The sequence below is a fragment of the Citrus sinensis genome, chromosome 9, assembly GCF_022201045.2.
Source record: "Citrus sinensis cultivar Valencia sweet orange chromosome 9, DVS_A1.0, whole genome shotgun sequence".
Taxonomy (NCBI): Eukaryota; Viridiplantae; Streptophyta; class Magnoliopsida; order Sapindales; family Rutaceae; genus Citrus; species Citrus sinensis.
The window spans coordinates 29,322,584-29,350,485 of record NC_068564.1 but is presented as its reverse complement, the minus strand read 5'-3'; the positions used below and the strand labels follow the sequence as shown (position 1 = coordinate 29,350,485).

Genomic DNA, 27,902 nt, shown 5'->3' with positions numbered 1-27,902 from the left:
CTTCCTTCATCCAGTTCATGGCATCAACTGTTAATTGTCTGACAATGCACTCGTTTTGACTTCAAAAGAACCTTTCAAAGACAAAGATGTTAGGTGCAGTTTGCTGATATTAAGCCACCAACTGGGCAACTCTCAACTAATATTGCATCAACGCAAAATCATAGAGATTCATATTGAAAATGACAATTACATGATGATGGATTCAAATGTTTTGAATAGTTGAATCGAAACAGCTCTTTTGTCAACAAATGCAGTTGACAGTACATACTAACTTCGTCTTCTCAGTGAAATGGAAGAATTAAGCAGAAACAAACGCATAAATAAAATTTCTGTACGATGGTGATTTGCCTTTATCACAGTTCTGAAAATACAGAGGGGTGTGATCAAGTAATCGGATGTATAGAAACTGAAATTTGAGAACTCATAATAACTGGAATACCAAAATAAGAAAGGCGGCTGTGAACATTAGCAGTGGGGATGAATTACACGTGATCTGACTCCTACTTGCATTTGCCGACTGAGTTGGTGCTGATGCAGGACATTCAAGACCTCGCTTCCCTTCCTGACACTCACTGGCAAAAAGACCAGGAGGGTATTTCCCATACAGGTTAATGTAGCTGAACATGGTTGTAGCGCAGTCTGTCGTCAAGTCATTAATCTGATCCGCATAAGGACAAGCAAATTCCTTAAAAGCACTACAGCATTTGTCAGGTGGAAACTGGGGTCCTTTGCATTTGCTTGTGATGATTGTGTAGTTCAGAAACTCGAAATTCACGGGGCATGCTGCAGATAAGGCAAGCCAATGTATCATTATTCAAATGTGCTCAATCAACTAAGAGAGCGACATACATTAATTAACTATGTTCTCCATAATAAAAGGGAACGAAAAAGATCACATAAATGAAAGACAAGCAAGCAGTCATTGGATTAGGACCATATTTTCTTTCTTTCTCATAACAGTGTCCTTGATCAGAAGGATTCAGGAACAATGCAAATTATAGCTAATCAGAGCAGGCAAAAGGTGTGCAAAATAAGTGCTTCACTTGGGCTAAAATTTTAAACTCACCTTAGGCATACCTTTCACCTTTTCTTCCCTATAATCAATACAATCATTTTATGTTATTCTCATCTTTGCTCTTTCTTTCTCCTTATATGCTTCATAGGATTACATGTGTATGCATGTAGCTAAGGAAGTCTCCAGAACAGAACTAATCGATAATTGCAATGACAACCAGCGAAGATATTGAAAATCAAGTCCAAAGGTTGTGTGAACAATGGTTTTGCTTAAAATTTGCATCAGTATAGCGTTTAGCTTATGACTCACTATTACCTTTAGGAGACTGTTAAGTTATTTCATCCTTTCATCTTAGGTCAATCAAATTATTGACAAAGAATTCCAAAAGTACTTTCTAGTATATTACTACTTGCTGTAAAGCAGTTGATATATTCAGATAAGCCGCAAAGTAATGTGCCAGTGTTATCTTTAGAATTGAGTCAACCTTGTGGTTCACTCAAAATCTAACAATCGGGTTATTCTAAACAGCTGAAGCAATTTCATCCATACGGGCAATATCAACATGTCAATTTTCAAAGTCATTCACTTGCTTAAATTGGCATGTTTTTATAACCAAGAACAATGAGACATATATGTTTATCACTCTGTTATTATCGTAATGCAGTTGTATTTAGAAGTTCAACTGTATGCAAAATCCATGACGCCAACAAAGATGTAACTCTTACAAGTAGTTGTGGGACTGATTAAGCAAGATTAAAAACTAAGACGGAAGGAAATCCCAATAATAACAGAGAATTTTGCTTCTTCCAGCACTCTATTTAATATCTTGTTTCTGTTTTTGCCATGGTTTTCACTAAAACTCCTATCTTCCTCCATAACAGAATTAATTGAATGAAAAAAAAAAAGACCATTTGGGCAAATGACAGAAAATAGAAACTTAGAGATCTTAGATCTCACATAAATATGCATCACAAAATTATGGCAAAAAGCTAATCAAAAGAAGAACAATTAATTAGGATATATGAAATCAACAAAAATCAAACCTTTCTTAGCCTGGAGAAGATTTCTGCCAGTAAAAGCGTGCGATTCAAAGATACCATCTGCATCCAACTCAAGAACATATATTTCACTACCAAACAAAATCCCAAGTAGCATAAATATAACTTTAAGAATAGAAAAACCTTAAATTACCTGAAATGAAAGTTGCAGAAGACAAACCCATCAAAATAAACAAAAGAAAAATAGATAGAAACACTCTGTTGAACTCCACCATTTCTCTCACAGCACCAGAAAAGATCCAATTTTTTTTGTGCTCCCACCTATTCTCTTCAAAAAAGATAGAAGCTTTTTACACGCTTGTACAAAACCAGTATGCAACAGACAGCGACGGAGCAGATTTGAATGAGTTTAAAGATTTATAACATGTCGTGATGATTTTGTAATAAAAAGACAAGGAGCTGTCGTCTTAGTAGTAGTTGCTGGCTCTTGGATTACAACCCATAAAAACGCGGAAACCGGGATTTTTTTTTAATTTAATTTTTATTTTTCTTTTGAGTTTTTGTTACTGTCATTAATTTTTATTTTTTGGTTTTTGGCTACAGAAACTGTTGTGACTGGTGACTATTACTGTTACTTTAACCATGTTATCAGTTACCGTTGTGTATTGCAGTCTGCAAAGCAAAGACCCGACAGTTTACCGTTAATATCGGTTTCAACCGCTCCAATTTTCATCCGAGATATTTTTCTGTTGTTAATTTTATTTTGATTCCTCGTTAAAGGTTCTATCAGATAAATTTGGGCTAATGTTTCAAAAAAAAAAAGTAAAAAAGAAAAAAGAAAAAAATGGGCTGCCTTCTCGAGTGTGGTTGAAAATTGTACACAATTTGTTTTTTCTTTGAGAAAAAAAATAATAATATTACAATCTATTGACAAATTGTAACATTAGTGCCAGACATATTATAACACTCCAAATCTAACATGTGCGGAGCACATGAAGAAGAAGGTTATTTATAAATCGTAATCTTTACTCATAAATTTCAAATTGAAATATCTCAAATTCTTATTCAAATAAATCCACAAATTCATATATTTAACACTAAATAATCTCTCCCAAAACAAAACATAAATTTCAAGTTCATAACAGAAATAAAATAAAAAGAACATGTGTCTATTCCTCCTTTTATTCAAATAGCAAATGAAAACAAAATCTCTAACTCCAAAGCGAAGCACACATTTCAAAAGGAACTTAATTTGCAAAAAAGTAATGACAAGGGGTGAGCCGTCAACTCGGTAAGTAAAACAATTCCTAACACACTAGGCCTATTGATACTAAAAATATTACAAGCCTTCTTTTATTTAAAAACACATATCATAATCCATAAATTTTATAAAACGATATATCACGATAAAATAACATAAATTCATTGTATCTCAAAATATCAAAAGCATAGTTATTTACGAAAGCAAATCATATATCACATTCACAAAAAAATAAAAGGTTAGCTCATGTCACATAGTGTCACCTATAGTCTCGGTGACTCGGCCAGAAACAAAATCAGAATATCGTGTGCACACTCAGAACAGAAACCTAGTACTGATCTAGAACAGACATATATCATATTATACGATCAGAATAAAAAACAGAATAACTACGGACAATAAGCCAAAACACAATGACTTATACGTGACACTTTGCACTATATGTGGCACTTTGCGACGCTTTGACCTTCAAGAGGTGTCCCCCATACAGTCCCAAGAGGTGGCCCACGTACAATCATAAATAATTAAAATCATACATAGGCACAAAACATTCTTATCGGATTCATAAAAGTTCATAACAATAATTTAGGCTTGCAAATTATTTTATAGATAAAATCATAAAAGGTAGTCACATCATAAAATAATTTACATATTAAAAAACATTTATAAAAATACTTTGTTAAAAAGAATTTAGGTTTGAAAATATTTACATAAAACTAATTTTGTTATCAAAATCAATTAATCATTTAAGTAGTATAAAAACATTTATACTTATAATAATAATATCAAAATACTTATACATATCCAGTATACTAGGAATGAAGTTACTTATCTCGACAAAATAATTTGAATTAACAAACCTCTATGCCTCCAAGAGTCTCAATCACCTCCAACACCTTAAACAAATACAAGGCATGACAATTAATAACTTATTCTAAGAACATAATTTTTCTAATTCATATCTGTACAGGTCTGATGCTCAGAATTTTAACTCTTAATCTAAAACTAAGAATGACATAATATTCTACAAGGCTATTCTGGACATCCATAGGCACCTCATGTAATATTTCCACTCATAAGCAATTCTAATCAAATTATCCCAAATCTCCTAAGGGTATTTAAGTCTTTTTAGATTTTAGTAATCCTTTTTACCCTAGTATAAATAGAATGAGATGTCTTTCCCCATCATAAGAGAGAGGGAAAGAGAAATGGTTGAGGAAAAAAAAAGAACGACAAAATAAAGAGAGAGAGAGAGAGAGATGGAGAGAAAAGAAAAGAAAAAGAGAAGAAGAAAGTCTTCTTCTTCTTAGTTTTGCCATATGGAACACATGAGATCAAATTGTTATTGTTGGGAGAAGTTTTGAAGGTAAGTTTTAATTATTGGTTTCTATTAAATTGTTGTGGAGAAGCATGATTGTAATAGAAGTAAAAATCTCAAATTTTACTGACCATATGCTGACACATTGAAAATTCATTGATAAAAATTTCATAGCATAATTCCTTCAAAAACTATTGAAAATAATTGACGTTTCAGACATCATCAATACTGTCAAATAATTTTTTGTTTTGAACACAATTGTTTTAAAAATACAAAACAATTTATTGCTTTATCATAAAATCATGAAAATTAACAGAATCATACTAGACATATATAAAAATCATTGATCCAAATTTCATAATTTTCGAAGAAGTCTAGCTATGGTAAAAATAATTTCGTAATTCACGTTATTCATTAAAATCATAAATTTCTAGGTTTTCAGACTTGATTTTGAAAGATCATAATTAATTGAAATCTTATCCGATTAACTTGAAACAAGTTTCAAAACGTTCTAAACGATATCTAGTTTAACATACCCAAAAATAAGAATAAAAAATCAATTTGTATAAATTATTATAATTTTCGTAATAATTTACTATCAGCATATTTCTACAAAATCTTAGGTTTCTACTTCTATTGCAATCATGCTTCTGCACAACAATTTAATAGAAACCAATAATTAAAACTTATCTCCAAAACTTCTCCCAACAATAACAACTTGATCCCATGTGTTGCCTATGACAGAACTAAGAAAAAGAAGAAGAAGATTTTCTTCTTCTTTTTTTCTTTTCTCTCTTTTCTCTCTATCTTTCTCTCTCTCTCTCTCTTTTTTCTCTGTCGTTCTTTTTTTTTTTCCTCAACCGATTTCTCTTGCTCTCTCCCTTATGATGGGGAAAGACATCTTATTACACATATCCCATGGATCTCACTCACTGTTTGTGTCCGTATGGTAAAAAAATTGCTCACAATTAATAATCAGTTTCAATCTTTCCTTAAAATGTAATGGCTTGTGCAAGAGATTCTTTCTTGTACTGGTATGTTATTGGTTTGACAGCTAGGATTTGCCTGTCAAAGAAATTGAAGACGGGAGGCTACTGTTGTCCGATTGATGAAGTCCATTAATAAATGTAACTTGATCATTACAAGAACAATATTTTATTTGTTATAAAGCAAATCTCATTACGAGATTGTATGTTTAGATAAATACAAAAACGTCAAAAAAATTTTAAATTCTTAATTGGGTTTTTTTAACGTGTGATCTGCATTTGCCGACTGAGTTGGTGCCGATGCAGGACATTCAAGACCTCGCTTCCCTTTCAGACACTCGCTGGCAAAAAGACCAGGAGGGTATTTCCCATACAGGTTAATGTAGCTGAACATGGTTGTAGCGCAGTCTGTCGTCAAGTCATTAATCTGATCTGCATAAGGACAAGCAAATTCCTTAAAAGCACTACAGCATTTGTCAGGTGGAAACTGGGGTCCTTTGCATTTGCTTGTGATGATTGTGTAGTTCAGAAACTCGAAATTCACGGGGCATGCTGCAGATAAGGCAAGCCAATATATCATTATTCAAATGTGCTCACTCAACTAAGAGAGCGACATACATTAATTAACTATGTTCTCCATAATAAAAGGGAACGAAAAAGATCACATAAATGAAAGACAAGCAAGCATTCATCGGATTAGGACCATATTTTCCTTCTTTCTCATAACAGAGTCCTTGATCTGAAGGATTCAGGAACAATGCAAATTATAGCTAATCAGAGCAGGCAAAAGGTGTGCAAAACAAGTGCTTCACTTTGGCTAAAATTTTAAACTCACCTTAGGCATACCTTTCACCTTTTCTTCCCTATAATCAATACAATCATTTTATGTTATTCTCATCTTTGCTCTTTCTTTCTCCTTATATGCTTCATAGGATTACATGTGTATGCATGTAGCTAAGGAAGTCTCCAGAACAGAACTAATCGATAATTGCAATGACAACCAGCGAAGATATTGAAAATCAAGTCCAAAGGTTGTGTGAACAATGGTTTTGCTTAAAATTTGCATCAGTATAGCGTTTAGCTTATGACTCACTATTACCTTTAGGAGACTGTTAAGTTATTTCATCCTTTCATCTTAGGTCAATCAAATTATTGACAAAGAATTCCAAAAGTACTTTCTAGTATATTACTACTTGCTGTAAAGCAGTTGATATATTCAGATAAGCCGCAAAGTAATGTGCCAGTGTTATCTTTAGAATTGAGTCAACCTTGTGGTTCACTCAAAATCTAACAATCGGGTTATTCTAAACAGCTGAAGCAATTTCATCCATACGGGCAATATCAACATGTCAATTTTCAAAGTCATTCACTTGCTTAAATTGGCATGTTTTTATAACCAAGAACAATGAGACATATATGTTTATCACTCTGTTATTATCGTAATGCAGTTGTATTTAGAAGTTCAACTGTATGCAAAATCCATGACGCCAACACAGATGTAACTCTTACAAGTAGTTGTGGGACTGATTAAGCAAGATTAAAAACTAAGACGGAAGGAAATCCCAATAATAACAGAGAATTTTGCTTCTTCCAGCACTCTATTTAATATCTTGTTTCTGTTTTTGCCATGGTTTTCACTAAAACTCCTATCTTCCTCCATAACAGAATTAATTGAATGAAAAAAAAAAAGACCATTTGGGCAAATGACAGAAAATAGAAACTTAGAGATCTTAGATCTCACATAAATATGCATCACAAAATTATGGCAAAAAGCTAATCAAAAGAAGAACAATTAATTAGGATATATGAAATCAACAAAAATCAAACCTTTCTTAGCCTGGAGAAGATTTCTGCCAGTAAAAGCGTGCGATTCAAAGATACCATCTGCATCCAACTCAAGAACATATATTTCACTACCAAACAAAATCCCAAGTAGCATAAATATAACTTTAAGAATAGAAAAACCTTAAATTACCTGAAATGAAAGTTGCAGAAGACAAACCCATCAAAATAAACAAAAGAAAAATAGATAGAAACACTCTGTTGAACTCCACCATTTCTCTCACAGCACCAGAAAAGATCCAATTTTTTTTGTGCTCCCACCTATTCTCTTCAAAAAAGATAGAAGCTTTTTACACGCTTGTACAAAACCAGTATGCAACAGACAGCGACGGAGCAGATTTGAATGAGTTTAAAGATTTATAACATGTCGTGATGATTTTGTAATAAAAAGACAAGGAGCAGTCGTCTCAGTAGTGGTTGCTGGCTCTTGGATTACAACCCATCAAAACGCGGAAACCGGGATTTTTTTAAATTTAATTTTTATTTTTCTTTTGAGTTTTTGTTACTGTCATTAATTTTTATTTTTTGGTTTTTGGCTACAGAAACTGTTGTGACTGGTGACTATTACTGTTACTTTAACCATGTTGTCAGTTACCGTTGTGTATTGCAGTCTGCAAAGCGAAGACACGACAGTTTACCGTTAATATCGGTTTTAACCGCTCCAATTTTCATCCGAGATATTTTTCTGTTGTTAATTTTATTTTGATTTCTCGTTAAAGGTTCTATCAGATAAATTTGGGCTAATGTTTCAAAAAAAAAAAAGTAAAAATGGGCTGCCTTATGATCTGTGACGCACTTGAGTGCGGAAGAAAATTGTACAAAATTTTTTTTTCTTTGAGAAAAAATAATAATAATAGTACAATCTATTGACAAATTATAACATTAATGCCAAACATATCCCATGGATCTCACTCACTGTTTGTGTCTGTATGGTAAAAAAATTGCTCACAATTAATAATCAGTTTCTATCTTTCCTTGAAATTGAAAGATTACACTTATTCCTGAAAAAATAAGTGGTTTTGATTTGATGTTTTATAATCAACGGTTTTAAGTGTAATCTATTATTTCTTGTACTGGTATGTTATTGGTTTGACAGCTAGGATTTGCCTGTCAAAGAAATTGAAGACGGGAGGCTACTGTTGTCCGATTGATGAAGTCCATTAATAAATGTAACTTGAACATTACAAGAACAATGTTTTATTTGTTATAAAGCATTCTCATTACGAGATTGTATGTTTAGATAAATACAAAAATGTCAAAAAAATTTTAAATTCTTAATTGGGTTTTTTTTTTCTTTCTATTAGTATTGGGTGCCGTGTCTTTTGGAGACTTGGAGGCCACGTTCAAAGGTACTACGGACTTTGTATATTGCTATCTTCCCCGCAATTCACCACCACATGAGTTTTTATTCCTGAACATTTTCTGTTAGCATCTTCCCTTGTCATTTCTTCTGAACATTTTGTGTAAATATTTGCAAGGTACAAAACTGCTTGGAAGAGCTAAGTGCTCGGCCTGGCAAAAAGAAAAGAAATGATCGGGGCAAGGAAGATGCTGACCACAACGAATCAAGGTCATGGCCAGACCTTCCAAGCCCTGTAGTCATCTCAATCGGGAAACAATTAAATAATCTAAAGCATTGGTGACACTTGCAAGGCCATTTCCTGGCCTGGCAGTTTCCTATCATGAAAGCAGCTGCACAGTCAACTTGTTGAGCTTCCCGTTGTGCAAATGGTATCAGCCTAAGGGCTCAAAGAACCCTCTGGATATTGCGCTAGCTCCTCCAATGGCTGGCTAATAATGAGACAACTTGTACCTGCCAGATAACAAGAGCCTTGCCGGCTTGCCATCTTGGGTCTGTTTTGGGGTAATAGGTATGTATATCCCCTCTGGGATTACATAATCAGTTTCCAGTATATTATCTTTTCAGCATCACATAACACTCACACTACCAACTTTAGACGTGTAATACTAACGGAACGTTCGAACCTGCGCTTATTAATCTACAGAAATGCATTTTGGAATGAAGAATTCTGTAACATAGTCGACCCCAGTATGCCGTATATGCCATACTATTTGCAGCTCGCATTTGAAGGGACAATACACGCCATAAGTAACCCTTGAGTGGCTCCCCAGATTCACATCCTAGGGTAAGCAGATTGGGTGTGAATAGAGCAATTCCCTCGAGGCAGTGCAGGTCTCTCAGAGAGCATTTGCTTGAATATGAGGGGGAAATTTCAATTATCTTTCTCGTCTCAAGTGGATTAATGAACATGGTGGATGACTGACATCGAGGTCTTTTACTTTGGATTTGGCAGTTCAATTGGGCCAAGCAGAAGAGCTTGGGCAATCAAGTATTGTTTCTTAGGGCTCAGCTGTAGCATGCCGTTGTCACCAAATCAACTGGGATACAAAAAGAATTGCAGTTTATTTACACAGCCTGCAAAAGATGGCTAGTGGTTCTTCTCAATGGAAAATGGAAGCATATCTCCCGAGTAAGAGATTTCATTAATTATACACCTCTGCTAATAATTACATCTATTCAGTCTGTTAAATTGAATGTGCGTATTTTACTGAAAAACCAAAATAATATACCGCACCGATAGAACATTTCTTCATATTTTTCCTTCTTTCCTCTCTACATTGCTTTGAAGTCGAAGAGGGGAAAAACCCCCATAAATATGACTGTAGCTTTTGTTAAGTACCAACTACCAACTGTGCTAAGGAAGATAAAAAAAAGTGAAGGTAATGGGAAAAAAGTGTTCGCCTAGGCACTTCTAAGTATGTGCTGTCATCAAAGATGCCTCCAGTATGACTTTTCTCCACAGCATTGACATAAGTCCAATCTGCAGATGTAACTCCGTTCCAAGTCAACCTTCTGACATTCAACAGAACAATCTTCTTTGCTGCAAGAAAGAGAGTGACTAGTGTCATGCTTCACAAACAAACTATAGAAAGATTATCAAGTTTGAACTGAAATTATAGCCACATTAGCAAACATTCAGAGCTTCAAAGAAAATTTAGAACTCTGTCATAAGCCTAACAGTGTAAGGCAACTTCCAGTTTGTGGTCCGGGGACAAAAACTGTTTAATCCTGACTACCACAAGCGAGCACTGTGACAGTGCTACATTAATTAAGAAAATGGTTAACATAAGTTCCACAGACAAAGACAAAGATAAAGGAAGATAATGACTAGGAAGGAGCACCACTGATAAAGTGAACAAGTACTGGTGAAAGTTCAGTTTTAATGGTGGACTTTATAGTTGTCAAGTGAGATTTCATCTGAGAAAAGATATCCTAATAATCACCACAAACATAGAAGTGAAACAAAAGAAGTTTATTTCAAAGAAAAAACTTACATGAAATTTAGATTGTCTTAAATTTTCTAGCGCTTCAGCAATCTCATGCTGCTTTACCACAGTTGCATGTAATACCTGCCACAATGACAATTATTCAAATTGTTATCTTTCTGCAACCCAAAGGTTCAATTTCCAATCATTAAGACACAAGTAGAATGCCGCATACTTTTTTTGTTTTCTCGAGGTCAGACTCAACAGACTTGATCCTTTGGAGAGATTCCACAAGCATCTGCTCCTTCTCCAAAGGGATTGCAGCTGGCTTGTGTCTAAGTTCCTCATATGCCTTCTCCAGTTTCTGAAGACGCTCTATGCATGGAACGACAAGGTCTTCCTCATTCACAGCTTCAACAGCCGGGAGATGGCTATTTGTGTTTTCTTCCAACAAATTAGATGGATGAATGTCATTCTGCCTTCTCCATATTAACTGTAAACTGCCAAAAATTGCAAATATTCTGACCATGAAAGATAGTAGCATTCTCGCTACGCCCTGGATATTCCCTCCCTCAAATTTTTCCTTCACCATGTTGAACAAATGCACGACTGAAGAACCTACATTCCAACGTATAACGAAAATATAAGTCCCAAGGGAGATAAAAATGACCAAAAAAAAAACTCAAAAAATGATGAGATTAGATCATAACTTGCAACAATACTCCTAAAAGAATATTTTCTGGCAAAGTAGAAAAAGATCAATATACCTTCTGAATTTGATATTGCATCACAAGAAATGTCCCCCACATCATTGGATCTAATTGATTGCTTTGGAGAGTTTCTGAATCGATCATTTTTCACAGATTTCTCAGCAAGAGTGAAATTATCCTCGCAACTGTAGTAGGCATTTGGATCCCTTGCCTGTATAAATCAAATTTTTTATATTGTTATTCTCAGTTGACATGCACCATAAGTAATATATGAAGGAGCAAACAAACATAAACAAGTTCTGTAACTCACTTCTTCATGAACAGGAGCCAAGCAGGGAGCAGAACTTCTTCGCCCACTGGTAGAACAATGATCATCAACATCTGACCCTGATTCTGCTGTCAATGTGTCACTAGTTCTTCCCTGATAAACAAACCAGAACAAATTATATCACCTGGGAACAGATTTATACCAGTGACAACATCAACATACCAGACACCAGATGGCCGGTTTACCTTTACTGGACGTATGTGAATATACGAGTCAAATTTCTGTCGGTCATCATGCACTCTTGAGACTTGCCTCACAACTGTTGCTCCTGCATTATGTACAAGCTAGAAAAGGAGAGCCCTCTGTTAATCTCCAGGTAAAATTTCAATTTACAAATGCAAACTTAAGAATAATTCATGCTCAAGGTATGAAATCATGATATAATATAAACAAAAACCACTATAATAAGAGCAGATGGTGATATGTACCTTCATTATTTCAGGCTCATTCCAAGGACCTTTATTAGACCTAAGGCACCCTCCTTCCACAGAACAGGTGCATGAACCACCCAAGAAGTCTGGCAATTGACTGTGTGGGGTAAAAAAAATAAAGAAGCAATAAATTTATAAGAGCCGATAAGTTACAACTTGAACTAGACAGAAATGTGTGAAAACAAACAAACCTCGCATCAATAACTTCCAGCAGTTTACCAAGAGATTTAGGTTCCAGAACCTGAAATATTAGAAATTAAAAATAAAGCCTGTTAAGGGAGAGGAAACTTTAAAAAATTAAATGAATAGACATATGCTTACATGTATCTTTGCGATACTCTTTGGATCAAGAAACTTTTGTGCGGCAGGCCAAAGCATCTTTTTGAATCCAGGACCAGCATTGACAATGAACATCTGGTGTAATGTCTGAAAATCACGTGAAGAGCAATTTGAGACCAATAAAATAATAGAGAACATAATATCATTGGGAATACTTGGATACCTCTGGGTAGTAGCAATTGTCTACTTTCGCCACGGCAGCTAAGAGATTTGCAGCTGTCCGAGTAAAATGCTTCATTCCCTGTTTTGATTACAACGGTATTAGCATTAAAGTTCAACAGACAAGCAATTGGAACCAGAAAAGAGAAGACTGACAGAGGATGATGATCTCTTGGTATTGTAATAACACAAGTAACTGATTCTCGCCCCCATTCCATCAGTCATAAGACTGATGCATTAAGAGCAGAAGCTAGATGCTCAAAGTCATAAAACACTTGACAAGTAAATCTAAACAGATTGAACCAAAAAAGAGAGAGAGTGGGTGTAAGACAGTAAGACACCATATTGTTGGTAACTATCAATAAATATGAAAGATCGTACCAAGCCCTGTACATCCAATATAGTAGTTGTTGAACAGATACGTCGTTTGGCTGCAACAGAACAAGCAGGGAATCTTTCGAGTAACGCCCTCTCAAACTCTTGGACATGGTACTTCAAATATCGATCTACGGTGGTGATACGCATTAGCCTACTTGGATGAGCTTTCCCAAGCAACTCAATGTAAACTGGCCGTCCTTCCTTATCAACTCCATGGTATCCTTGAGGGTAATATTGCAAGACTTCCTCCAGCTCCTCAAACTCAAAATCCTAAGCATTGATAAGTTCTATAAGTCTTATACTCAAACAACCAAAGATGTAAAATGCATAAGCATTCTATAAAATGTATTAACTTCAAATGAAGTTTGAGGCACAAAATTCTCTTGCCTCCAATATGGTGTCTGTGCCATACTCTTTCCTCCAAATAAGCATTTCCTCCCACATCTGAATTGTTCTCTCAATATTAAATTCTCTAGCTTTCAAAAATCTACAAGATGAAAATTACAAAATGAATTAGTTCACATTTTGGGCAACTTAAAACAACCAAATTTGCTAACATCTTTAAAAAAGGGTTACAACTGACCTCAATAAAGTATGATAATCGTCTTGCCTAGGAGGCAACAAATCTCTTTCAAGGAGTTTTTGACGCAATTCAAGAACAGCACTCTCCTCTCTTTCATCCCTTACATCCTCTATGGGAACCGAAGGAACCCTGTAATCAATTTTTCTTTTCCCTCTTCTTTTAAGAGAATGGGTGAACTTATTCGAAGCATTTATTGCCTTCTTCTTGAGACTGCCAATTCTTGATCGCCGTCTCTCATCTTCAGAGTTCTCAAAATCTGATCTTCTCTCTCTAATTTCATCATTGGCACCAAGAATTTCTAGACCTTCATTATTCAAATATTTCAACCAATAAGCCATCAGACACATTCAGCAAACATAGAACCAGAGGTATTTTGTAGCTCAATTGCTCAAAAGCATAGAATACTTGTGTAGTATATACTAAAAAACATACCTGACATTTTAATCTAATTGAAGAGGGAGAATATTGAACCTAAGCTTCAATTGAAGAAAAATCCACAGCTAACACGCAAGTGCTCATGTCCCTGCTTTCTGTCAAAAACAGAAGCTTGAGCATTCAAAAGCAAAACAACAAATGCAACACAGAGATTCTAAATTTAAATCACCAAACTCTTGAATGAACAAGAAAGCCCATTTTGGCTGCATCTGATATATTAGCCAAACTAGAAAGCAGTAAAAGAAGCAAGCAACTTTCTTGTGAAATATCATGTATCATGCACAACTTCACCAGCTTTTAATAAATCAAAATTGCATTTTCCCGTGAAAGTTCAGGATTTTTTTACTTCTTCACATAACTCCCCAATAAACCAAGCAAATACACTTTTCAGATTATGCATATATTTAATATATTTTTTCACAAATCCAGGAATATCAATAGATCTAAATCAACTAACCCATTTAAAAGATTAAAAAACACACACACACACACTTCATTTTCTCTCATATATTGATTATTCATCAAATTCACCACTTTCATGGGCTTCACTTCATTGTTCAACCAAAACACACACAAGACACAGATTCACAGAAATTCAAACAAAAACTTCATTTCTGCTTCAAAAACAAAGCCAGCAGGAAAATAATAAAATAATAAGAAAGCTCACCCGAAAAAACTGAAGCTCATTAAATATAGTGAGCATTAAAAACCAATCTTACAGGCTCTAAAAACCTGAAAATATTGGAAAAATGAATAAAAAAACGGAAACTATTGTTGCATTTCAGACGACAATAATTCATTTGACCTCAAATCCGCATTGCAACTCCACAATGCGGATCATAAACCGTACGGATCCGCATTCAACTCACCGCGCAAAACGATAAAAGCACAAACTTCATTCCAATTTCACGCGCCACCCCCCCCCCCCCCAAGAAGCCACCCAAAACAAACACAAAAAATTACAAAACTCACCGTTTGAATCCGAACCCAGATTCCCTCAGCTGGATCCCAATTACAAACCAGTCTCCGAAGCACATGAAAAGGAATAATCTTCTCGAGAAAGTTCGGAAATTTTCTCGAGAAAACTAAAAAAAGTTAAGATTTTTTTCCTCCCCCCGTCGCTCTCAGATGATATAAAATCGAATTATACGTAAAAGAAATGAGTAAAAGAGAGAAATGAAAGATCTGGGTTTCGTGTTTTGTTGTCGTTGTTGTGCTTTTGTATGTGTTTTTTTATTTCTATATTTTTTGTTTTTGTTTTTTTTTTCCTTTTATGTTTTATGTTTTTTGCTTTTGCTTTTTCACTTTCTCTCCCTGAAGGTTCCAGGCTTCCAGCGAGCCTATTCTTTGCTTTTGTGTCACAATTTTGCTTACGTGTCGCCTCTACGCTTTTTTTCCCCCAAAAAATTTAATTAAATTATATTCAATTGCTTAATTAATACCGATATATTTAATTTATCAAACTTAATTATAATTAAAGTGACAGTTACTGACGATACTGTTACTGCAACTGAGCTGTGAGGATATTACTGTAACTGAGGTGACTTTTGAGGTAGCCATGGCTAATGGGGTTTGATTTTTCCCTTTTTTGAGCTGTTCAAGAGAATCTCTGGCTTCCATTTATTAAAGCAATGAAATTCTTAATTATTAATTTTAATTCTTTAAAAAATATATATTAATTTAATTACTTAATTAATCCTACCACCAGTCTCTATATCAAGGCTTGTGGCCTCATCAGTTCCACATGACCCATTCTTAATCACAATACAGCTCCTAGATAGATATGAACAAAATAAAGGAGTTATTTTCAAAAGAAAAGTGGGGTGGGAATATTTTTATTTTTCTATACACTATACCACGATCGTTTTTATTCCATCTTATTCGAAACTCCAACCGATAATTTATTTTTATCTTATCAACATATTAAAGATTCTTTATGATTATTAATGAGGCAATTGCCTATCTAATAAAATCTAGTTGTTATTAGTGTTTATGTCTGAATAGATTTTTTTAATTAAAGTTGACTTTTAATTGTACCTATCAATTATCGGTGCATTAAGTAAAATGGGTATTCTTATTGTAATATTAATTGTTTTGTAATGTGTTTTTTTTTTTTTTTTTTGGAAGAAAAGAAAAAGAGCTACGACTTGATGTGGACTAAACTTGCATGCTTAAACATTCATGCGTAATTTATACCTAAAACTTTACTTCCAATGCTGCCAAATTTCAAATAATTGACCAATTCTATTTCCGCTGTCACATTGTTGGTGAGTTTGGTTGGCTCTAGTCTCTAGAGAATGCAGAGAGATGCGGGTTCATCATCTCATCAGCTTTAGACCTAGGCGCTAGACCGCCCCAAATTTCTTTAAAATGACAGCACCTGCCCCACTTTGCCACGTGTCCCGCGACCCGTCTGGCCACCTTAGATTTCCAGAACCTAAAAACGAAACCCTAATCAATGGCGGTGTGTGTACGTATTTATTAATCCTAGTACCATGATTTTGTTGAAACAAAAACGTCTACTACATATCAGTTTCCACTGAGTTACTGAGACGTTCATTAATTTTTCGTTTTAATGAAAAATGGTCCCTTTTTTTTTCCAATTTAAAGAAAAAATCATTTATTATTTATCAGAATTCATAATTGTGGCTGGCTTTGCTTTGTTTTTTTTTGTTGAAAGACTTGGAAAAAGAAACAAAGGTGAAGATTCCGGTGGATGATAAAGTCATCATGACTCTTGTTTCTTTCAAGAGCCTGAATTGAAAAAATGTCAGTCACATCATTATTGTGAATTGGGGCGATCAAAAATATTAATTAATGTCGTGCATTAATTAAAGTCTCTCAAAGTAAAAATGAACAGCATATATTCCAAAATTGAAACGGAAGAAGAAATCTTAAAAGGTCCAAAATCTTAATTACGTTCTTTAGTTAATTGGATCCAACGTTACTGCCTAATTAAGTTCTCTTAAACTTCATTACGAATGCTAATTAATTAATTTATACGTGAACGTAATTATTAATAAATATCAACATAACGTGGAGATTAAGTTTTTGTTTGAGAATCAATGCAATGAATGATCGATCGTTTAGACCTTTCTTGAATAGAATAAAATCTAAAAAGGTATAAAGTTTCATAAAGATTATTTTTCTCTTTTTTTTTTTTATAAAAAAAATAGATAAATAAAGTAGGAAAAATGTGAAGGATGGGCAAACTTTCGGTAGGTTTCATATACTTTTTTTTTTTTTTGAGTGGTCAAAAATTAAAACTGCGCATGCATGCCAGTGTAATCTTGTTCTTGTTTGTTTAAATCAATAATAATAATGATGATGATGATGATGATGATGATGAAGGGATTTTAACCAAAAAAAAAAAAAGTGATGATGTTAGAAGCACTTTTCCAACGCAATGGTTTCGGACCTAATTTTGCCCTACTTTTAATGGCATGCATGCATGCGCTCCATTATAGAAATTGGCATATATGTGGGGGTGTTAGTGGTTGATTAATCACTCTTCTTTATACAAAATTCGAAAAGCACTTAAATATAGAAAGCCATTGTTGGATGAATGACCCAAATTTGAAGAGATAATGCGATATGAGTTGTAAACACACAACATAGACATCCCAATTTCACTCTAATTAAACCCTTAAACATATGTACGTATGAAAATCAATGATTTAGTTCCCAGTTTGCAACTTGGCACAATGACGTATTTTTAGTTATGACAATATTAAGGTTCTCACACTTTATTAAAGTGCGGGAACGCCATTAGAATATTTTTATCATTGTGAAGTTGTAGATATGATTGTGTCACTCATTATAATGAAAACAACTTTTTTTTTTTTTACTGAATTTTATTATTCATATATATATATAAAAATAGGTGAATCATGCATTAATAACTGAGGGGCAGAACTAAGTGTAAATTTGGGTGGCCGTGGCCACTCCCTAAGAAAATAAATAAATAAATAAATAAAAAGACCGAATTGTAGTTTTACCAAATTTATTTATGTGTATTTTACTTTTGGCCACTTGCTAAAATTGATGGTTCTTCTATTATATCATTACTTTTTGTCCTCTTAATTTTTTTTTTTTATTTTATGTTGCTATTTATTAATTAATTAATGTTTTTTAGTTTCTGTTTTATGGCCCCATTAAACCAGAACCCTGGTTCGGCCAATGCATCCAGTCAAAAGATGATCTCTATATAATGTCGTTCACACAATATTCACTCACAGTCACAGAGCTCTAGTTAAAAACGCTCCTCAACTCTTTAAAGGCACATTCCGCCGAATAAAACAAATCTTTTTTATAAGAATTTTCCTATCGATTGCATTTTCCTTCCATAAATGTAATAAATTGTCCGATAGCAAAGTGACAAGATTAAGTGAAAGCAACAAGTCAAGCTGGTTACTGTACATATATACAAAATGGTGGTGATATAATTTAGCTAAAGGTAGCTGTTGTGTTTTGAAAGTCGTTCAACTCCCAAGGGGCTACAGAGAGTATTTATATATATAATTCAAAAGAGACTAGAATATCAATATGATAGAGCTAATTAATCTATACGCTGTAGCTGTTGGTGGATAAGTCACTCTCAATGAGATATAACCACGAACCCCACCACCAAGAAAATTAAAATTTATGCAGTTATTCGTCGCTTTCACTACACATAAATTTTTGTCTCTCTGTATGAATGTTTCCTCTAAGAATTACTGCATTAATCCCCATATATATATAAATTTCTTCATAAGAATAATATTTGCACATAAAAGACAACCCATATATATAGAGAGAGAGAGAGAGACTATAGTCTAAAAAAGAATTTCTCTCTCTCTCTCTCTCTGCATGCATGCAAAATTTGCAGTGACCAAATGATACTGTGCAGATTGCATTTGTCTCAAAGATTGTCAATGTTTAAACGAGGCAATGTTTAAAGAAAGCGACAAGCATTTTAGATATTGATAGATCACATGCATCTTTTTACCTATTCGCTGTCTTAAGATTGTATTTCAGATCTTCTGATACCGATCGTTTTACTTTAAACGTAACCCTAGCTAAGTTTCTTTAATGGTCTCCAAGCCGCACTGTGTGTTTAAATATGTGTACTTTGATTGATTCGATTCAAGACCCGTGACTCGCTGCCTCTCTGACAATGGCATTTTGGGTTCCGCAAATTAAACAAGTTCATTCAATAGGAATGCATGTTACAGAAGAGGGCAAAAGCATGCATAGAGACAGAAGCTACAGTGTAGTGCCAATATTTTCTTTAGTGGGATCATGGGTGAACAAATTGAGTGTTTAGTCCAATGGGTTTCTGGTTTCATCTACCAAGATTCTCCCACATGTTTTGTTGTTTTGTCAAACGTTTGTTCTTTTTTTTTTTAATTTTGTTTCTCCCTTTTTGATTATTTAATCAAGGAATTTGTTGGAACTGTAACCCCACTTGTGATTAAAGAATTTGAGATTTTTTTTCTTACTTTTTAATTGGGTTTTTTACTTTGACTTGTTCTTTGTTTAATATGTTATTAATAGAAATATATTTTACAAAAGGGTCCACAAAATTGCTAATTTAGTGATCGGGAACGAAAAATTGGATGCTCTAAGATTATTATTATTATTATTATTTTTCGTTTTGAATGGAAACCTGTAGGATTTAATCTTGAATAAAGAAGAGAATTATAGAACAAAAATGAATCAAAATCAATCGGGTTAAGAATATTTTAAGCTCCCTAAAATCAAACAAAATCTCTTGGGCAGTCCTCTCTTTTTTCCTCTTTAATACTTATTAATAGCAAGGACAAAGGATCCAACAAGATCTGTCCCTCCACCCAAAATCCCCAGCCATCTTCCTAACCTAATTCAAATTTGCACTTCCACTAACGTATTTTAAGGATTAACTTTATAGCCATGATTTTGGAGGGTAGTTCATGGGGCAAAACAATTCTTCATAAGTAGATTCAATTCATAAATTTTCTCAAACAAGGCTTTCCAAAAAATGTAACTCATACATATATATATATATATATATATAATTTACCTTAATTATTTGACTCGAATAAGAGCTTTTAATTAGTCTGATTATATTATATTACACAAGCAGAAAAGGAACCTCACAATCATGCATCTATTCGCTATAGGGTATGGAGGGGTTTGAATTCTCTCGTGTGTATTGGTAAAGGAATTTGTTTTTTTTTGTAATTTAAAAGTAGATTTGCTTGTCACTGGGTCATTAGTCCAGCGGTGAATCTCTACTCTCACAATGTGAGGATAGGGGGTTCAAGTTCCCATTAACTCAAACTCTTTCAATAATGCATTATGCATGATTATGTGGAGTTATTTGTAAGTCTTTCTCCCTTACCAAATGCGAGTGGAGTAAAAACATTCATTGTTTGTGTAGTTGTCTGTTGTAATAACATAAGTCTTTCTCCATTTCCCAATGCAAGTGGAGTTTGAACATCCCTTATTTATGTAGTTGTTTATTTTAATAACAGTTGTAAATATCTGCTGTAATTCAGTAATCCAATGTGTAATCAGTATTAAAAAAAAAAGTAGATTCGCTCTATTATAAACATTGATATTCGAATTACCATACAAGTTACATAAAGTACCTCTAGGGGTGTTCGCGGATCGGATTTCGAGGATTGGACATCAATCCATATCCAATCCACGATTTTGTGGATTATGAATTTTCAATCCAATCCAATCCACGGATTGGTTAAACTCAATCCAAATCCAATCCATATGTTTGCGGATCGGATGCGGATTTGACTCAATCCATATCCAATCCATCATTTTGCGGATTGATCTGCGAATTACAAATTTTTCATTCGGTCCAATCCACAAACTAATAAAATGAAAAAAATAACATAAAATAATTTTACTACCAATTAAATTCAAAATTGAATAAGATCTAAATAAATTAATTATTTAAATAAAACTAAAAAATGCATTAAAGTTTTAAAATACAACACACCAAAATTAATTGTTCAAATGAAGATAAAATAGTACATTTAAATTTTCAAAATATAATACATTAAAATTAATTGTTCAATTAAAGTTATAATAATACATTTAAAGTATCAAATTATGACACATCAAAAAGAAAAATGTTTGCTGTCAATTTATATTTCGTACTTTAACCTGAACTAAATAAACATAATTGAAATAAATAACAAATAAAATAATTTTATTGAATAAAAAATTAACAAATAAAATAATTTTGTTCAAATGACTGCTTGCACAGAGATCAAGAATTTGGAGAAGATGGCCGAAGGAGAAGTTTAAAGCTAGTAAGAATCGTTGGGATGCTGGTGGCTCTGTGCTTGTGATAGGAAATGATACGAAGTCAAGGGTTTTTTGTGTGCTTGTGACGGGAAAGTTTAAGAAGTTAAGGTTTTTTGTTTTCTTGTGGCTGCTTCGGTGAAGTGGCATTTATGATAAATGTTTTGTTTGGTTTATAATTTTTTATTTTGTTTAAGAATTTTTACAACTTATCTTTGTATATTTTAATTATTTAATTATTTTTGAATAATAGATAAGGTATATTATGGTGTCAATATAAGTATGTAATTACATTTGACTTATTTATTAGTAATGTCATATTTATAAATTTTTTAATTAAATAAATATTTTTTTACGGATTGACTGATTTTTGCGGATTTACAGAATTGAATCCATATCCAATCCACCGGTTGCAGATTTTTAAATTTTTAATCTAATCCAATCCACCAATTCAAGGATCAAATTTTTACGGATCGGACGGATTGAGCGGATTGGACCGCATTCTGAACACCCCTAAGTAGCTCATTCATAAAAGTATGCATCTTCTAGATGTCCTTTCCTTTGACCCATTGCAAGTGGTCATTTCATTAATAGAGAAACAACAATTTATTCTCCTCTTCCTTACAATGCTATGGTTTAATTCACTGAATAATAAAAAGGTAAACAGAAACAACGGTGGGTGCCCTTAAAGTACGGATTGGAGTACATCCAGCCATCTACCGACACTACATTCAGCCGACAAGATTATATTTATTTTTTAGTGACAAGATAGCTCAAGGGGTCAATGCATCTTCGCCGAGAAGAAAGTTGATTTTTAATTACAACTTACTTAGCCAAGTAATTTAATCAATCAAGCATGAAGCAAGGCTAGCCCCTTTCGTTATTAATAAACCACTAGTCACCTTTTTCTTTCCTTCTCAATTACAACACGATTGTCTCTTTGGAGACAGTACTCCTACAATTACAACACTATTAGCAATTTCAACGGCAAAAAATGCATAAATCACATGAGGGTGCAAACCCTCTTCAGAGTTCAGTCATTATTGCTTGATAAAATGAAATTAACCCAAGATTTAGGAGTATCTCTTCAATACATATAACACTGTATAATTACGCGACGGTCCTCTTATTTTTGTTATTATGTATATCCTCAATTTTTTTTTTATTGTTGTCCTTCCTATTATAAGTTGGGATTATGAATTAAAACTCAAAGGATCAACGAAAAAATTTAAAAATTTGAGAACATAGAGTTGGGTTGAGACGTTGTATAATAATGATTTTTTTTCTTCATTTTCATATCTCAAAGGAATTAAAAGTGAAAAAAATTTGGTACTGTTTGAACACTCAACCATTAGCAAATTAGACAAAAGCATAACCATGTGCATGGAATTGTATAAAACAAGCTGTCATTACTGAACGACTATATATGGTTTAAATATACATAATAATTAAATAAAGTTGGTAGGGCACATTATCAAATTATTAGCCTTACAATTCTCTGATGCATCGGGTGCTTGCTTGCTCACCCAACTAGCCAACAAAGAATGGAGATAGTGGGAAAATGGGTGTCTAACACAAATAAGAAAAGGAAAAAAAAAAAAAAAAAAGCCAAGCAAATACGGCCTACGATTTACATCTGATTGGGTTTATTGAACCATCACAAGAAACTCAATAGAGACATGACGTGTAAGTTCTTTCTGCCCCTCAAAAAATTTTACTTTCTTTCTTCATGTGGGGGCGAGTTTGGTTTGGTTTTATCTGAGGGCAGCTGGAGGCAAGAGCGAGCCTCAAACAGAATCAATGAATGGACCCCAATAGCTTTTTGGCCATTAGGGCGCCTTGTAGAAGAAGAAGAAGTGAATTGAGGAGTAGTGCAGTAGTGACACAACACAAACACGAAAACACACAACATTAAGAGGCATCACATTGGGAAACATGACAACATGCCAGAGATGGTGAGTAGTCTCCACTCGAGGGTCCACTTTTTTTTTTTCGCACACCTTCTATTTCATTTTTTTTTTTTTTTGTTTCCTTCTCTCTTTCTCGCTGTACAAATTTGTTACAGCTTGACAGTTATGTGTCCTTTTCTAGTTCATTTATCTTAAAGCTGCACAACTGTTCGGTTTTTGGCAACTGTCAAACAGTAAATGCTTGGGGTGCGCATGTTCGTTTTTTTAACAGTTAAAGCGGTTGTAGGCTTGTGGTGTGGGCTTTCTACTGTCCGGATGAAATTAAATGAAATGAGAGGTGAAAGCTACTCTACTCTTAGACTAGACTCTAGTGTCGTTGTGGTTGATGGTGAAATTATTTGGCTTTGATGATATTCCATTTCCAGGATCATAATGGTGAAATTATGAAGACGGCAAGAGAGCGCTGCAAGGGACTCTGAGCTCCTCCATACTGACACTGAGGCCCCCACGGGACTCTGCCTGTCAGCCATGGTCATTTAAGTGATCAGAGATGCCCCCAAGTGAGAGAAAGAACAATAATGGATTGGCGTTTAAGGCCTATGGGCTTCACTCAATAAGTGACCCAAAACAGCTCTGCCGTTTGCTTTTCTAGTGGATAAGAGTATCAATTGGGCTCACATGTTGCCCGTCACAATGGCAGAGCTATGAGGGTAGTTGGTAAAACTATCGTCTAGTGGAGATTACTGATTGACTGATTGTGGTTAGTAAAATTGGATCCAGCAAAATTTGATACTACTCAATTATCGGCTAATGCTAAGTTACATGCATGTACCTTACACCCCTCTCACATGAATAGTGAATGATGTGGGTCCACTCACTATTCATGTGAGAGGGTTGTAAGGTACATGCATGTAACTTAGAGGGATCCCTCAATTATCTAATACGAATAAATAGTATGGGTTGTCAGATTTAATACGATTAGTAAATAGATTGAATTCGGGTCAACATAATTTTTTTCATTTATAGATTAACGATATGATTATATTTTCTATTTTAAATTAATTTGTAAGTTCTCACTATCAAAACTAAAATAGTGGACACTAGTCTCTTTGTTTTTTTGGGGGGGGGGGGTAGGGGGAAGATGAACGTACACTTTTTTTTTTAATAAAATTTTATATAGATTTAGAATTTTAATAATATAAATGTGTAAAATATTGATAGAAATGCATATATTATTGATATGTATATGTGTGTGTGTGCATGTATAAACATATAAGTGTATGTCTCTCTCTCTCTCTCTCTCTCTCTCTCTCTCTATGTATGCGCGTATATATTTTATGAAAATCTTGTTAAATATATAAATATTAAACATATTATTTGAGTAACCTTTTAACTTTTCATGTGACCATGTCAAGTTAAGTTCTCAATATTCAATTTATTTTTCATGTCAAGTTAAGATCTTAATATTTTAACATAATTATTAAATGAGTCATATTTAAATTAACTTAAATTTGAAGCAACATGAAACTAACACAATACGAATACAATTTGGTGAATCGTTTTGTCAACTCTCATTAAAATTAGTCCTTCACCAAACCAATGATGTAAAGGCAAATCTCGTTGCCCTCACAATTGTGAAGGCAACGGTTCAAGCCCCCACAAAATATTGTGGAAGTTAAAATTTTTTTCCTCCTAAAATAAGGTCCCTCAAATATTATAAAATGTAAAAATCTAAACCCTAATCCTAAGAATTATCTGATTGTAGATATATAAACAATAAACTCATATAATATGAGTTGTAACCTCTACATTTGTCTCATAAAATTTAAAAAAAAAAGGGCAAATCCTAGCAATTCCGATGTTAAGGCCAATTTTGTAATTATAATTCATAACAGTGATAATTACTGATCAATATCAAAATACAGAGACATCAAAACCCATGGGCAACTCTTTTTTCAAAATGGGAAGTTGGGAATCATACAGGAATGGAGAGGTTACGTTCATTACTATAAATCACATTCTAGAAGCCTTCAAATAGACCATTACCAACAATAAATAAAGGCAAAGGCAGCTCAATTCTGCAGTAAATTATAATTTAAGTATTGAAGAACAATGCTAAATTTGAAAGTAACCCCACATAAAACCTTTTAACAACTTAGTAAACAAAACCAAATATCGTCTTTTAATATCTGAAACAAACTTATTTCTATTATTTACTAATAGGACCACAAGCCATTAATGTTCTCAGGGGCATACAGCCTAGCCCCTCTTAACCCATGGCATACTTCTGAGTCCAGGATCGAGCAGTAGTCTCATATTTGGCTCTGTCAGTCTTGTACATGTGAGCAATCTCAGGCACAAGTGGGTCATCTGGGTTCGGATCAGTAAGTAGTGAGCAAATTGACAGAAGTACCTGCAATGTGTAGATCATAACAAACAAACAAATTAAACTAAAATCATATCTAAAGATAACTAAAGGTACAAAGTTGGAGGTCAAACTTGAACGTAACCAATAATACTTACAATGAACAAAGGCCCCTTGACAAAGTTTTCAACAAGAGAGATACAAAATAATCTAACAAGGACATGAGTAAATTACCTTGGATATTGTCAAAGCAGGGCTCCACTGCTCCTTGAGAATGTCAAGACAGATGCTACCATTGCTGTTGATGTTAGGGTGGAAAACCTTAGTACGGAAGGCCACCTGTGCAATACATATTCAAATTTATTCACCATGGTAACTAGTATTATACACGAATACGCTCCAACCCAATCCCAACCAATAATTAATTACCACATATTAACTAGAATAAGAAAAAATTTGATAAAACAAATAGTAACACATTACCTTCGGTGGCTTGAATGGATAATCAGGTGGGAAATGAATGGATACAAGAAATACACCCCCAGCAAATGGGCTGTCTGATGGGCCCATAATTGTTGCTTGCCAATGGAACATGTCATCAGCAACAGGGCCTGCAAAATAGGCAGCACTCAAAATTACAAAGTTCCAAAAGATTAACTCAAAGCTGTGATGGACTTAAAGGCAAAAAAGTTTAGATAATTAGAAAAGCAAGTGGATTTGGAACCAAGAAATAAAATTCCATTTCACCTAATATCTTCAAAGTTTTATTCCTCCCATCATGTGAGAGATTAGTGGGTTGATAAGTCAAGTTAACTTCATGAATACATATATATATATATATATATCTTCAATGACAAATAAAATAGAAAAAAATAAGAAAACATGCTGAGATGGAAATGAAGAAAGAACCAGTGCTGCGAGAAGAGAAGTGGAATTGGAACCAAGAAATAAAGTTCCGTTTCACCTGGTATCTTAAAAACTTTAAGCCTCTCCATCGTGGGAGTGATTAGTGGGTAGATAAGTCAACTCTATGAGTATATAGTCTTCAATGACAAATGAAAATAGAAACACAAATAAGATTGAGAAGGAGATAAAGAAAGAACCAGCGCTACAAGAAGCAGGAGGGTCCTTCTGTAGGTCCTTCAACTCCTTGTTGATCCGTTTTGAAGCCATCTGGGAATTTCTCAACAAACTGCAACGACATCCAAAAGAATAACACAATTCAGTTCGACTACAAATGTATTTCCCAATCCTATCTAGACCTAAACAAAAATAACACTAACAAAAATAGTTGCCCGATATGGTGAAATGTGAATGTCAAAAATACGAACGCGAGGTGACAATATTTCAATCCAACACAAACAAGCAGTAATTATTTTGCCGAGGTGACAATATTTCAATCCAACACAAACAAGCAGCAATTATTTTGTTCAAAATAATTAAAAGTATCATAACTGCTAGTTTCAAAACCATTACCCTATTCACTGCCAAACATGTCACAGAAGAAATTAGGTTTCAGTAGTTTTAATTTTTAAAACCCTTCTAATACATAAATCCCCCAATTAATCAACACCCATTAACATTCACAAGAAATTATTCACAAAAAATTATTTTTTCCCTTGATTTTTCAGTCACCAAAAAAATAATTGAAAAAAACATAAAACAACCAATTATTACCACCTCTAAAAGGACAAATAAAATATACCCTCCAGATCTATAGACAGTACCAAAAAAATAATAAATACAAAAAATATCTTTTTAAATAAAACCTTAATAAAAATAAACAATCAAACAACAAGCAGTGCCGGATTAAAATATTATATGCACCGTAATGATAATAATGATAACAATAATAATAAATAAGTTTACCCAACAGAGAAACAGTGCCGTACTTCGAGGGTTATATCTTAAAAGCAAACAGAATCGAAAACACGATCATAAACCCTAACCCTAATTCTAAAAAGTACAAAAATTGTACCGACAGATTTGAAGCAACAACCTTTATTTATAAATTCAAACCAAAATCAGGGACGAAGGCGTGATTATTGGGGAATTTTCAAAAATTAATGAAGTAATTGAGAAATTTAAAAAAAAATTAAAAATTAAAAATCGAAGCTTTACCTTTGTGGCCTGAGAGTTTGGGTCTGGTGTTATTTTACGTTGCGAGTCAAAGTCACGCGAAAGCTTGTTTTGGGGTGAATATATAGTGTGCGTGTGTGGCGGTCTCATATTGCCACGCACGGCTCCTACGTGGCAGATTTTTGTTGGTCTG

At 33.8% G+C, this 27,902-nt stretch overlaps 3 protein-coding genes and 1 long non-coding RNA gene across 8 annotated transcripts; 1 reads left to right on the top strand and 3 right to left on the bottom strand.

The window, feature by feature from the left end:
• Nucleotides 1-130: 130 nt before the first annotated feature.
• On the bottom strand, nucleotides 131-7,865 carry LOC102624493 (GPI-anchored protein LLG1). Of its 4 annotated transcripts, none has more exons than XM_006474703.4 (4): nucleotides 7,554-7,865; nucleotides 7,406-7,462; nucleotides 5,897-6,130; nucleotides 131-549 (listed from the first exon to the last, which is right to left on the bottom strand). In XM_006474703.4, exons 1-4 carry the CDS (start codon nucleotides 7,633-7,635, stop codon nucleotides 422-424), a joined length of 501 nt encoding a protein of 166 aa, XP_006474766.2. In that variant the 5' UTR covers nucleotides 7,636-7,865; the 3' UTR covers nucleotides 131-421. The 4 variants fall into 4 exon arrangements, with proteins under 4 accessions (XP_006474766.2, XP_052289268.1, XP_052289267.1 ...); XM_052433308.1 differs by having other exon boundaries at nucleotides 131-607; nucleotides 5,955-6,130; XM_052433307.1 differs by lacking the exons at nucleotides 5,897-6,130; nucleotides 7,406-7,462 and adding an exon at nucleotides 2,059-2,115 and having other exon boundaries at nucleotides 131-783; nucleotides 7,554-7,861.
• A 764-nt stretch (nucleotides 7,866-8,629) lies between these two features.
• On the top strand, nucleotides 8,630-9,742 carry LOC112497944 (uncharacterized). The gene is made up of 3 exons (XR_008051829.1): nucleotides 8,630-8,769; nucleotides 8,899-9,291; nucleotides 9,427-9,742. It is a non-coding gene; the product is annotated as an uncharacterized LOC112497944 (long non-coding RNA).
• A 145-nt stretch (nucleotides 9,743-9,887) lies between these two features.
• LOC102624765 (phosphatidylinositol/phosphatidylcholine transfer protein SFH13) lies at nucleotides 9,888-15,351 on the bottom strand. 2 transcript variants are annotated; one of them, XM_025097747.2, is made up of 16 exons: nucleotides 15,044-15,351; nucleotides 14,739-14,803; nucleotides 14,069-14,166; nucleotides 13,637-13,940; nucleotides 13,441-13,540; nucleotides 13,057-13,323; nucleotides 12,680-12,757; nucleotides 12,499-12,603; nucleotides 12,369-12,418; nucleotides 12,175-12,274; nucleotides 11,932-12,030; nucleotides 11,729-11,839; nucleotides 11,476-11,629; nucleotides 10,944-11,326; nucleotides 10,778-10,852; nucleotides 9,888-10,323 (listed from the first exon to the last, which is right to left on the bottom strand). In XM_025097747.2, the coding sequence occupies exons 3-16, from the start codon at nucleotides 14,073-14,075 to the stop codon at nucleotides 10,303-10,305; spliced, it is 1,854 nt and encodes a 617-aa protein (XP_024953515.1). In that variant the 5' UTR covers nucleotides 14,076-14,166; nucleotides 14,739-14,803; nucleotides 15,044-15,351; the 3' UTR covers nucleotides 9,888-10,302. The 2 variants fall into 2 exon arrangements, with proteins under 2 accessions (XP_024953515.1, XP_006474768.1); XM_006474705.4 differs by lacking the exon at nucleotides 14,739-14,803.
• A 9,970-nt stretch (nucleotides 15,352-25,321) lies between these two features.
• Nucleotides 25,322-27,902, bottom strand: LOC102625059 (ubiquitin-conjugating enzyme E2-17 kDa). Its single transcript, XM_006474706.4, has 5 exons — nucleotides 27,752-27,902; nucleotides 26,734-26,822; nucleotides 26,114-26,241; nucleotides 25,865-25,969; nucleotides 25,322-25,678 (listed from the first exon to the last, which is right to left on the bottom strand). The coding sequence occupies exons 2-5, from the start codon at nucleotides 26,801-26,803 to the stop codon at nucleotides 25,535-25,537; spliced, it is 447 nt and encodes a 148-aa protein (XP_006474769.1). The 5' UTR covers nucleotides 26,804-26,822; nucleotides 27,752-27,902; the 3' UTR covers nucleotides 25,322-25,534.

What these genes read in the sequence shown, in the direction of transcription:
- LOC102624765 (XM_025097747.2), bottom strand. An exon ending in CTGGAAGTTATTGATGCGAG is followed by an intron (nt 12,275 to 12,368) that starts GTTTGTTTGTTT and finishes TACCCCACACAG; the next exon opens with TCAATTGCCAGACTTCTTGG. An exon ending in TAAGACAATCTAAATTTCAT is followed by an intron (nt 10,324 to 10,777) that starts GTAAGTTTTTTC and finishes TCTTTCTTGCAG; the next exon opens with CAAAGAAGATTGTTCTGTTG.
- LOC102624493 (XM_006474703.4), bottom strand. Translation starts at nt 7,635, where the DNA reads ATGGTGGAGTTCAACAGAGTGTTTCTATCTATTTTTCTTTTGTTTATT. An exon ending in TCTTCTCCAGGCTAAGAAAG is followed by an intron (nt 6,131 to 7,405) that starts GTTTGATTTTTG and finishes CCTTATCTGCAG; the next exon opens with CATGCCCCGTGAATTTCGAG. An exon ending in GTGTCTGAAAGGGAAGCGAG is followed by an intron (nt 550 to 5,896) that starts GTCTTGAATGTC and finishes AAGGGAAGCGAG; the next exon opens with GTCTTGAATGTCCTGCATCA.
- LOC102625059 (XM_006474706.4), bottom strand. Translation starts at nt 26,803, where the DNA reads ATGGCTTCAAAACGGATCAACAAGGAGTTGAAGGACCTACAGAAGGAC. An exon ending in TCCTGCTTCTTGTAGCGCTG is followed by an intron (nt 26,242 to 26,733) that starts GTTCTTTCTTTA and finishes CCTATTTTGCAG; the next exon opens with GCCCTGTTGCTGATGACATG. An exon ending in CTGCTTTGACAATATCCAAG is followed by an intron (nt 25,679 to 25,864) that starts GTAATTTACTCA and finishes TACACATTGCAG; the next exon opens with GTACTTCTGTCAATTTGCTC.